Source organism: Magnolia sinica, chromosome 13, assembly GCF_029962835.1.
Source record: "Magnolia sinica isolate HGM2019 chromosome 13, MsV1, whole genome shotgun sequence".
Taxonomy (NCBI): domain Eukaryota; kingdom Viridiplantae; phylum Streptophyta; class Magnoliopsida; order Magnoliales; family Magnoliaceae; genus Magnolia; species Magnolia sinica.
Genome location: NC_080585.1, coordinates 4,699,050 through 4,711,332, shown reverse-complemented (window position 1 = coordinate 4,711,332; position 12,283 = coordinate 4,699,050). Strand labels below are relative to the sequence as shown.

The following is a 12,283-nucleotide window of genomic DNA, read 5'->3' as shown; positions in this document are numbered from 1 at the left end:
TTCAATGTCTCTGATTCTTTTTAAATATCAATTCTTTTCAAAATCTCAAAATTTCTCAAACGTTGTTAATAATTTTTTCAAACTTTTGAACTCTGTTTATCAAAATCAGATATATATTTTTTAAATTTCTCATTTTTTTTTTAAATATCATTTTTTTTTTCAAAATTATCAACTTTATTCAAACTTCTTAATTTTTTCAAGACGTAAATATTTTTTTTTATTGAATCATAGAAAAAAAAAGAATCTTAGATACAAATAAATACAATTAAATTACCAAAATTCTATTAAAAATTATTTCTTACAGTAATAAAGTACAAATTTCCATGAAATTTTACAAAAAAAAAAAAATAATAATAATAATATGGAGGTTTGTGCAAAAGTGAATTTATGATGGATCATAATCCGCCGCAAAAGCAAAATCCATCGCTAATTCTTCTTTTGGGTGGAATTTTGTGACGCAGCGAAGGCCGTCCTTAAATCTTAATTTGCGGCGGGCTAAATTCGTCACAAATATTACTTTCTCGACGGACCGTATCCGTCGCTAAATCGAGCAACCCCAAATCATTTCCCATTAAGATGCGTGATGGACATTTACCATTAGTAACGGACAAAATCTACCGTTAAACCAAGCCTTTTTTGCGATGGACCATTTCCATCGTAAATTTAAAGTTTTGCTTCGGTCACCCATTGCACTTGATTAGTGTTGAGCTATACAGAGAACTAACTGTGGCCTAGGTTAATGAGTGTATTAAGCAATAAAAGACCCTTTAATTGAAGGGCGAACCATAACCATTAACGACGTTATGAGGGGTAGAATTGTTCAAATGTTAGTAGCACTTGTATTTAATATATATAAGTGAAGACTTTTTAATCTTGTCATAAATAAGTATGCTAGTTATACGTTGTACTACTAGAGATTAGCTAATCTCATAACTGATTTCGTCTCATTTTAAATAGAGTTTTTAACATGTACTGCCTATCCTTTTTACCGTATATCAAATAACCCCCTCTTTTCAGTATCACCAAATAACTCAATTGTTTTAAATATACTGTACGTTATGAAAATGTTTGCAACGACGTTTTTTTTTTTCATAAGAATTAAAAAACAAGCCCATGCAATCAACACAAACATGCGGCACCCAAATGCGACCTTAGAAAAAGCAAATGGAATGATATGGCGCAAACACCAACAGAACTACTTGTATTATGCATATTACATATCACATGAATCAAATGCAAACAATCTCATGAATCAAATGCAAACAATCTCATCTTTCAGCTCTAGAATTTGTGATAACTGACTTAGAAAACAAACTTCCTTAGAATCACTCACTCTGGCAAACCTCTCTACTTAATGCAAATAGATAAAGAAACAATGGGTTTGGCACGTTTGGATGCACCATCGAATTAGATTGCAATCTAATAAAATGAAGATAAATTTCCTTTTGATTGAACATTATGTTTGCAATTCAATCCACTTGGGCATCCAAACATGACTACACCAATGAAATGAAGCTAATGGTATTGCTAGTAGTATCCTTCAGGAGGCGGCGGTGATTTGTAGTAATATGGAGGTGGTGGAGACCACGATGGAGGAGGCGGTGACATGTAGTAGTAAGGAGGAGGAGGCAATGGCGATGGTGGTGGTGGTGATTTGTAATAGTAAGGAGGTGGAGGTGATGGCGATGGAGGTGGCGGCGATTTGTAGTAGTAGGGAGGTGGTGGGGATGGTGATGGTGGGGGTGGGGACTTGTAATAGTATGGAGGCGGTGGGGACGGTGAGGGTGGGGGCGGTGATTTATAGTAGTATGGCGGTGGTGGGGATGGCGATGGTGGAGGTGGGGACTTGTAGTAGTATGGTGGTGGTGGGGACCATGATGGTGGGGGTGGTGATTTGTAGTAGTATGGTGGTGGTGGGGACCATGATGGTGGGGGTGGTGATTTGTAGTAGTATGGCGGCGGAGGAGAAGGCGATGGCGGGGGCGGCGATTTGTAGTAATAAGGCAATGGTGGTGGAGAATAGTACGGGTACCAAAAAGTCTCATGGGCCACCACGTTTGTGGCCATGAAACATACGGCCACGATGGTGAAGATCGAACATTGGAATTGGAGAGCCTTCTCCAGGGTCCCCATGTCCGGCGACTAAGGGTGGGCCACTGGAATGCTTTAAATCTGGGCCACTGAATCTAATTGAAGACTTGTAAGTGGGAAAGTTGATGTGTAGTCTGGGGAGGGAGTGAGGCTTTATATAGCGAGTGTTTTACGTGATTTTGTATTAAGATATTGTGATTTTGTGTGGTTTACAACCTGTTATGAAAGCTACGTTGTAACTTGTAATATTTTTAGAGTTGGTTGGGACGCGCTGGACCAGGATTAGATGTTTTGTTGCGCAGCAGCTGACACGTGGAGGGAGAGGTATGGGATCTCGACCATCCATCTAGTTGGTCGTCATCATTGGATGCTCTTTATGTAAAATGACAAGGCGCAGACTATTCGAGTCATATGTAACTGTTGGCCTTCAACTAGACGGTAATCGTTTGCAACGATTAGCGGTCAATATGAAACCAAGAAGGATGATGGATTGGAACATTCGTTTAGTGTGATTTTTTAACCGTGGATCATCTGAGATACGACCCACTAGATGGACGGTCTGGATATATAGGTTGGTACCGTGTGTTACTGTATTGTGCGACAGATTTAACTAGCTATTGAGCGCGTTAGATCAGCGGGCTGCGGCTTCCATCCCATTGCCTGAGACTGAGACCCCACTGGTACTTAGTTTTTATTAGTTTGATCGAGTCCGTGTTGAAAAGGTCATCAAGACAGAGATGGCCCAAGCCACCAAAATCCTCCAAGTACTTGTGGTGCCGACCGTATTTTGAAATGACATCAAATCCATTCATGATATGTATCTGGAATGATGAATGGGCATCCAAAAAAATCAGGCCATTGCAAAACGCATGTGGGTCACACCGTGTGATTTTAGGAGTTTTACACATGATCTTATACTATGTGTCCATCTAAGTTTTGGATCATCCTGATTCTTGGTCGATAGAGAGAACATGAGGGGATGAACAAGATGAACGGATTGGATGTCATGCACACATCACGGTCAGCCTGGCAAATAGTTGTACAATAAGCTCATTCTACGAACCTTATAGAGGAACCGGCCAGGGACGAAAGAAAATTACAAAAGATTTAGTAGTGCAGTATGCAGGCGTTTTAATTCTGATAACTTGAGCTCTTGATGGGGTAATCCAAACCATTGGTCTGTTGCAGCCAACCCCTAAATCTTGAAGATATGAAGATATAGTTTCCAGTATTTGTATTTTTCTCCGATGAATGTGGATCATGGAGGTATGTTTCTTATAACCGTCTATTTGTAAGCCATAAGTGTACATATTTCTACTTTTCTTTCACGTATATTTTTGGTTCACAGATCTATCCACTGTCGAAGAAAACAGATTATCGGTCTAGATTCTGAACCCATGTGGGCCACTTTTCAGAATTAAATCGGGACGCGTATCAGACAGTATGTAGATGTGGCTCGCGTAGATTTTTTTCTCCGCGTCTCGTAAGACGGGTTCTCTTATTCGGAATGCGTCCGGGAGCTGGCGGAAGCTTCTACTGATTTTATAATGAAAAGGGATTTTTTCATAAAACTTCCTAATTAATGCAGAACTAACATTACTTTTTTTTTTTACCACACACCCACACCCCGCACCCCCACTGAAGACCACATGGGCACTCGATGCCTCGTCCCAACGTTGAAACGGAGCCTGCCATCGGATGGAATTTGGCTGAAGTAGCCTCGTGGTCACGCCAAAAGCAAGCTCTTAGAGTGCATTTGGTCAATTTTTTTAAAAATTAGTTATTTCAGAGGATCAGCAATAACATCAATAACGGATCCCGCAAAAGCTATTGTACATCGTGACTCTGATCGCAACTTGATGTTGGTGTTGATCTTTGTATTCGGTGTTGCTATTATGGTTATGACTTTTCAGCTAATGGTGCTCCATCGTTGATTGATATCAGATGGATGCAGATGCACTTGAAGTTTGTTATGACATTATCTTTTGGGATGCTTACTACTTGGGATCAGATCACCGACTCTGTTTGGCACGCCAGGCCAATCCCGGGATTTGACTTCCAATCCCTTGCAATACCATCCAATCCCTTCCAATCCGACCGGCCAAACGGGCCCTTGGTCAATTTTTTTTAAAATTAGTTGGCGAAAATACCCATGCTTTGGAAGCTAGTACATGTACTTATCTTCCTTTTCCTGTGTTGTTTTTGCAGGGCTTTTTCTCTTTTATTTTCAAACATGTCTTATGGGACCCACCACCACCACTCTAACTGCATTTTTTCGGTATATGGATACTACCATCAATTTCTCTAACGTATAAGCACTGCTAACAACTTCTACGGCTTTAACAGGTGTTGTTTTTTGCTTGGACGATTACAATTTTTAAAAGATTGAAGCCACTGACAGGTGAGGGACATTTTGAATGTTTTTTTATAGCTTTTTTTCGACATAAAAATCACTTTTAATTATGGATAGAGACGAACGACCATTGTTATTGCCGTGGGAAGAAGTGATTGCCGAAAGTGTTTTGAAAAAGAGAGAGATAGTTATGGTTATCATGTTAAAGACAATAAATGAGATAAAATTTAAATTTTATAATGTCTTTTTCTTTTTGTTTTTGGTTTTGTTTTTTATTCTGTTAGCTTGTTAGTACACCCACTAGGGAATCGATGCCATGACCATCTTATATTGCCTCTGAGTGTGTGTGTGTATATATATATATATATATATATATATATATATATATATAGGCTTGAGGTTTTCATGTTTTAAGGGTCTGGGATGTAGTTGTCATATCTTAAGGGTTGAGGTTGTCATGTGTTAAGGGTTTGAGTTGTAGTAGTCCTATGTTAAGGGTCAAGGTTGTTATGTGTTAAGGGTATCGGTTGATGATCGTTGTTGTCATGTATTAATTAAGGGTCGAAGTTGTCATGTGTTAAGGTTTTGCATCAAGGTTATCATGTGTTGAGCGTATGGGTCGTGGTTGTTATGTGTTAAGGGCTTGTTTGGCCGGGCAGATTGGATGGGATTGGATGGTATTAGAGTGGATTGCACGGATTTCAAGGTAATGATAGCCGTGTCAGTGGATTGGTGTAATATCTATGGGATTGCTATATCCCAGGATTGCTATATCGGGTCTGTTTGGCACGCCCAACCAATCCCTTGATTAAACCTTCCAATCCCTCGAACCAAACATGTCCCAGGCAATTTTGAAGGGATTAGGGTGGATTGGATGGGATTTAAAGGTATTGATGGTGACGTCAGTGGATTGTCTTAAGATCCATGGGATTGTTATATCCTAGGATCAGGATCCCGTGTCTATTTGGCATGCCTAGCCAATCCCGGGATCTATCTTCCAACCCCTTCCAATCCCATCCAATCTGCTCGGCCAAACAGGCCCTAAGGGTTTAGGTTATCATCTGTCAAGGGTTGTAAGCCCCACCACGGGATACATTTCGAATCTACTCTATTTATTTAATTTAAAATTTTATTTAATGCAATGGGCCAAAGAATGAGTTACATTTAAAAATCCTATGGTCCCCAATAAGTTTTCAATAGTAAATTTTTATTCTCATTGCTTTCTGTAGTGTGGTCCACTCAAACTTTTCATATATCTCATTTTTAGGCTCATCCTTAAAATGATATTTCAAAATGAATAGATGGCGTGGATAAAATACATACATCATAGTGGACCCAATAGAACAATATGTCTATAGCTATGTCCTCTACTCAATCCGTGTCACAGCTATCATGTTGACGCGGGTTTGGAGTAAAAGCCTTTTGCATGAAGTTCCTAACACGGGAAAACTATGTTGGCCCACCATGATGTTTGTGTGAAATCCACTTCGTTCATTTGTTTTGGAAGATCATAATAAGACGTGAGATAAAAAAGAATTAGATAAATTTGAAACTTAAGTGGGCCATATGACTGGAAACAGTGGAAAGGGGTTGCCTACTGTTCAAACCTTTCTAGGCTCCACCAAGAAGTTTATATGCAATCCAAACCGTTCTTAAAGTGACCCAAATGCTCATAAAGTCCTTCCTATGGGGTTGAATTGAAAGAATAAAAATATTAGCTTGATCCAAAGCTTATGCAACCCTATGAATGTTTCAACTGAGGGCATATGACCCCCATTGTTTTATGTTGTAGAGCCCACTTGAGCTTGGATCTACCTCATTTTTGGGCTCATGTCATAAAATAATTTGGCAAAACATGTGAATGGTAAGTATTTCTCACAAACACCATAATGGGCCCATAGTGTTTGCCCCATTCAACTCCCTTTCACCATCATGCCCTGATGGTTGCTGGGCTCAGCCCAAAGGACAGAGTTTCGTTCCATTAAAAATTTCAAAAGGCTCTCAGAGATAAAGGAAGGTTTTTTTTTTCTTTGGTTAGTTTGGCAATACCACAAGTTCTATTTTAATTAAAATCTGAATCCTTACTCTTTCTCGGGAGGTAGACTCTCACGAGTTTCAACACCCGGTCAAGGGTTCAAGTATCCATAGGCGGGGAAATCCCACTATGGCGTGAGTGCGCGGAGCCATGGAGCCCCACCCAACATTCGATCTTATACATTTTCCGTGGAGTTTTCGATAAGCCACCACATTTACCCAAGTAATTAAGCCTAGAGTAGCTTATGTTATATTTCTTAAGGATCGCTCAGGTGGTCGAGCGAGGAAAGAGTGTGCAGCTTGGGTGGGCCTGACCATAGTGTTTGATGTAAAATACATAATAGCCACTGGGTGCGGCATGAATTTTCTTTCTTAACACGATGGAAGTATCTGTTTTTGGAACATCAGGGAGATGGATGAAGCCCTTGATTGTTTTTTTACAAGGCAACCATATTGCATATGTGAGATCCACTCCAGCCATTAAATGTGTAATCCTATATTAGGCCAAGATCAAAAAATTAAGCTGACCTTTGACTTAGGTGGGGCCATACCAAAGATAACAGTTGGGAGGGAGAGATATATCCACTCTTGAGTTTTAAAATCTACTCCAACCACTAAATGCCACACAAAAACTTTAGGCATATGGCTCATAAATAGGACTGTCCATAATTCAGGTGGGCCATACCAAGGAAAACAGTTCAAAATGTGACCGTGCCCAATACATTGTTTTCAATCGAGTAGTCCACCTAGATCATGGACAGTGCTGAGTTTTGGGCCCTGATCTTGACAAGGGGTTACACAATTGGTGGTTGGAGTGAATTTTAAAACTCACCGGTGGCTATCAAATTGGGAAACGTGGAGTGTCTAATAAAGAAATTTAGGCTGTCTATCATGTCCGGCCCACACTTCAGGAGCCACCCATCATACCACATTCGATCATTAACCTGTAAGATGTACGGCCCATATTATTTACGAAAAAGTACGTCCGAACAATTTGAGCCATCCTTTTGTTTGGGCCCCATATGGATTGCTTGTGGTTCCAGAGAATCACATCAATCTGAGGATCCCAGCCAATCCATTCATTGCTTTGGCAAAAAGATGGCTATATAATGGAGGCCATCTTCAAACGGATATGATTAAAGGGTCATTATGATTTTTTTCTGGAAGTCTATCAATCGTCTCATTTATTGGACGACCACGTCCCCAGTAGTACTAGCTAGAACTTATTGCTAATCATCATCATCATCATCATCATCGTCATTATCCACAAACGGTCAGCATATGGATGGACATGATCATCCGGGTTTTTATTCATACGCACGTGAAGATTGGGCTGGATCAGATGGACGGTTCGGATCAATGTTTTGAACCACTGTATGTGATGTGCTCCATGACTGTCTTTTCATTCAAGTACATCAATTACGTGTGGATTTCTTCTTTATAACTGTACCAACGAAAGCCCCACACGCAATGGTATTCACGTACAATCACTCTGTTTTTGTGCTAGTCCATCAAGCACGTATGGTGAACATGCCACATTTACACGCCATCTAATGCCATGAAAAAGTAGGTCCCACCTTTAGAAGATTTATTCGGCATAAGAAAATGAAAGCGGATTGCGTAAGTAACTCTCTGTGGGGCCAACCGTGATTTATATATTTTATCCACTCCGTCCATCTATTTTAATATATAATTTTATGGCTCGAACCAAAAAATGAACAATATATAAATATCAAGTGGACCACATCACAGGAAACAGTGTGAATTGAATATCTAGCGTCGAATTTTTTTGGGGAGGGCACAGAGGTTTTGGATCAAGCTGATATTTATGTTTTACCTTCATCCATGTTTGTTAGATCTTATTGGATGACAAATAAATATTACTGTGGACATTAGGAAGGTTTCTACGGTGGAAATCATTATTCCCACTGTCTCCTGTGGTATGGTCCACTTGAGCTTTGGATATAATCAATTTTGACCACTAAAATGATATGGAAAAAGGGATGTACGGCATGGATAAGCCACAGACATTCACAGCGGGCCCAACATAGTTCACTCACTACAATAAAAGTGTACTGAGTACAATCCGATTTCTAAGAAAACAGGTCGACGCATTCATCAGGTGAGCCATACGTGTATATACATCGAGCTGTCTATTATATCCATTGGCTGTCCATTTTTTTCAACGGTGTAGTCTAACTGATGAAATGATCTACCTGATTTTTTGTGCCAATAATCGTCAATGAAAGGCCCACCTTTTAATCGGATCAGATTGCATGCGCAAACGACCCATTGGCTGAATGTGCTGAATGGACGGTAAATTAATGGTCCATTGAGATGGACGTGGGGATTCTTCCTTTCGTATGATGCGCGCCAAGGAGCAATTTCCTATGAACCCAGGCAGAGGTGGAGATGAATGCACCTGATCTCATCTTCCTTTCATCAAGATCCAACGGCAATAATTATCAAAGTTACTCCGACTTTTCAGCAGATGAGGAATATATCATACACCGTACACACCCACTCCCTGCCTCTCCACCGTACACCTCCATGCTCACTGAATAGATGGCTGAGAATTGAAATCCACGATTTTCAAAAGTACGTGTATAGGTGCTGGGCTTCAATTCCACCACACGTGTACTGATTGGCCCAGATTGAATTGTGTGTTCACACATAGACTGAATGGTATTTATGGGAAATGGTACCATGAGGTCGACCTCATGTGAACTTCCCATGAGGTCGAGCTGTGTGGGGCCCACACAGGTCGACCTCAGCCCCACTGTGATGTGGACGCGGATTTCCTGCGAAAGGACGGGGCCCACTGTGAATTGTGTGAGAAATCTACCCCGTCCATACGTTTTGTGAGCTCATTTTAGTACAACGGGTCAAAAATGAACCGGATCTAATACCCAAGTGGGCCGAAAAAGTGAGGATTGAACTTCCACAGTTTAAATATTTGTGGGGCCACAGAAGTTTTGAGTCAGGGTAATACTTGTTTTTTCAATTCATACCAGTAATAATGACGTTATGAACGGTATGGATTTCATTTAAAAATAACTGTTGACCTAGAGAGGTTTCAACGGTAGGAATTTCCCTGCCCACATTTTCTTTTAGTGAGGCCCATTTGAGTCTTGGATACTTCTCAATTTTGGTCTCAAGTCCTAAAATGATCTCAAAAAACGGATGTACGGGTTAGATTTCTCTCAAAATTTACGGTGGGGCCCACCTAGGTTTCCAGCTCAGGAACTTCATGGGAAAGGCTTTCGCAGGAAATCCGCGTCCACTGTGATGTGTGTCGCAATTGTTCAATGGTCCCGCATCATCGGCCATCGAGGACGAACTTTCATGGGCCCATGCACGATGGACCCAACAACGACTAATGGTCCATCCCATCCATAGTTGCAGCCTCTGCTTCCCCGCCCTGTACTTGAATTTCGTAATCGGTAGAAATGCGTTGGCAGAAATGGAAATTGGGATTTTAGTTCGTATCCTTATAGAATACAAATGGAAATTGAGATTTTAGCGCTTATATCCTTACAGAATGCAAATGGAAGGCTGTGGACCAAACACAAGCAAAACAATTTGTATTATCTACATTACATATGAAATGTATCAAGTGCAAATTAAGCATCAGCCACCTTATAATCTGTGATAACTGTCTTATGATAAAAACCTACTTAAAATCTCTCTCACTCTCACAAACCTCTATATGTAATGCAAATCAATATAGAAATATTGGGTTTAGGGCGTTTGGATGCACTATTGCAATTATTTGTCTAATAAAATGGAAATAGCTAAATTGTAATTTCTTCTTTACTTAACAATATGTTTCCAATTAAATTCAGTTGCGCTTCCAAACATGACCTTACACGCTAGTAGTGATCTTCAGGAGGTGGTGGGGAGCTGTAGTAGTAGCCGTGATAGTAGGGAGGAGGCAGTGAAGGAGGCAGCGGCTGAGGACATTTGCAGTAGTACGGAGGAGGCGGCGATAGTGAAGGTGGAGGTAGTGATTTGTAGTATGGAGGTGGAGGAGATGGAGACGGTGGCGGCAGTGATTTGTAGTAATGTGGAGGTGGTGGTGATTTGTAATAGTACGGAGTAGGTGGTGGGGGCGAGGACTTCTTCTGGTACGGCGGTGGTGGGGACGGCGATGGTGGGGGCGAGGACTTCTTCAGGTACGGCGGTGGTGGGGACGGCGATGGTGGGGGCGAGTACTTCTTCAGGTACGGTGGTGGTGGGGACGGCGATGGTGGGGGCGAGGACTTCTTCAGGTACGGTGGTGGTGGGGACGGCGATGGTGGGGGCGAGGACTTCTTCAGGTACGGCGGTGGTGGGGACGGCGATGGTGGCGGCAATGGCTTGTTCAGGTACGGCGGTGGTGGGGGCGGTGAATTATAATAGTATGGCGGTGGAGGCGGCGAGTTATAGTAGTGTGGCAGCGGTGGGAACAGGGGCGGCCATTTGTAGTTATAAGGTGATGGTGGTGGAAAATATATAGGGTACCAAAAAGGCTCATGGGCCACCACGTTTGTGGCCATCAAACATACGGCTATGATGGCCAAGATCGAGCATTGCAATTGGTGGGCCTTTTCCAGGGTCCCCATGTCCGGCGACTCGAAGGTGGGCCACCGGAAGGCTTTCAATCTGGGCTATTGAATGTAATGGAGAACTTGTACGTAACAAAGTTCATGTGTTGCATGGGGAGGGAGAGAGCCTTCTTATACTAAGGGTTTCACGTGATTTTATATTGAGATACGGAATGGTTGTTTTGTGAGGTTTCCAACCCGCTGTGAAAGCTACGTTGCAAATTTTTTTAAAGCGGAGGTTGGGACTTGTACGCGCGCTGGAAACGTGGATGGAGGGGTAAGGGATCTCGACCATCCATTTAGTTGAGCTGTATTATTGAATGGCTAACTGTTGAAACTCACAGAGCACGGACTATACCAACCAGTAAAAAATAAAGGCCTTTTACTTAGACTGTAAACAAATGTAACGGTTAACGGTCAATATAAAGCCAAGATAGGTTATGGTTAGGATAATCTGTTTGCTGGGATTTTTGATAATGGATCATCTGGAAGGGACCCAGTGTGTGGACGGTCTGGATTAACTGTTGTGCATACCATGTGTGAGGTATAGGGAGACAAATGTAACTTGCTGATACAATGCAATGGATCAGAGTTAGATTCGGCTTAATTTCCATATCTTTCGGAGATCTATCAACCAGTGCTGGTTTTAATTAGTTTGATTTGAGTCTGTGCAGAGAGAAGCTTCGGAAGAGATCGGTTACTTCACAAGGTTCATAGAATATATAAGTTTATTCTAGAACGTTGTGTATGGGCTCCACCGTGATGTGTGCACGATATCCAAGCCGTCCATCATGTGGGCCCCCATTCATCATGTGGGCCCGGGGTATATTATGAATGGATTAGATGGCATATATAAACACGGTGGGCTCCACACAATCTTGTGGCGGTCCCATCCCAACTGTTCCCTATAGTGCTCTTTGGATTAACATGATTTTTGGCATACGGTGTGGATGTCGGCCCTACATTGCGGTGGGCCACACACTCAAATCTGACAACTGGGGCCCTTGAGTGGGTAATCAAGATCATTGGTCTGTTGCATCCTACCCCCTAAATGTTGGAAATTCCAAAATATAGCCGGAAAGACAGAAAATTTTCTCAGGGAACAGTTCATTCTTGCTGCATGTTTGAGCAATAACTTGCTATTATCCTGTTGAGTAGAATTTGCCATCATGGTCCACATATTAAGGGAGACAACAAATCACTGGTCTAGATTACCAAA

The 12,283-nt window shown here is 41.6% G+C and overlaps 1 protein-coding gene across 7 annotated transcripts; it reads right to left on the bottom strand.

The window, feature by feature from the left end:
* Window positions 1-1,276: 1,276 nt before the first annotated feature.
* On the bottom strand, window positions 1,277-11,187 carry LOC131222509 (extensin-2-like). 7 transcript variants are annotated; one of them, XM_058217605.1, is made up of 4 exons: window positions 10,846-11,187; window positions 10,773-10,797; window positions 10,581-10,613; window positions 1,277-1,814 (listed from the first exon to the last, which is right to left on the bottom strand). In XM_058217605.1, exons 1-4 carry the CDS (start codon window positions 11,080-11,082, stop codon window positions 1,528-1,530), a joined length of 582 nt encoding a protein of 193 aa, XP_058073588.1. In that variant the 5' UTR covers window positions 11,083-11,187; the 3' UTR covers window positions 1,277-1,527. The 7 variants fall into 7 exon arrangements, with proteins under 7 accessions (XP_058073588.1, XP_058073587.1, XP_058073590.1 ...); XM_058217604.1 differs by lacking the exon at window positions 10,773-10,797 and adding an exon at window positions 10,725-10,749 and having other exon boundaries at window positions 1,278-1,814; XM_058217603.1 differs by lacking the exon at window positions 1,277-1,814 and adding an exon at window positions 10,623-10,718 and having other exon boundaries at window positions 10,206-10,589; window positions 10,782-10,797; window positions 10,846-11,185.
* Window positions 11,188-12,283: the final 1,096 nt, after the last annotated feature.

What these genes read in the sequence shown, in the direction of transcription:
- LOC131222509 (XM_058217603.1), bottom strand. Translation starts at nt 11,082, where the DNA reads ATGGGGACCCTGGAAAAGGCCCACCAATTGCAATGCTCGATCTTGGCC. An exon ending in CTCGCCCCCACCATCGCCGT is followed by an intron (nt 10,590 to 10,622) that starts CCCCACCACCGC and finishes AGAAGTCCTCGC; the next exon opens with CCCCACCACCTACTCCGTAC.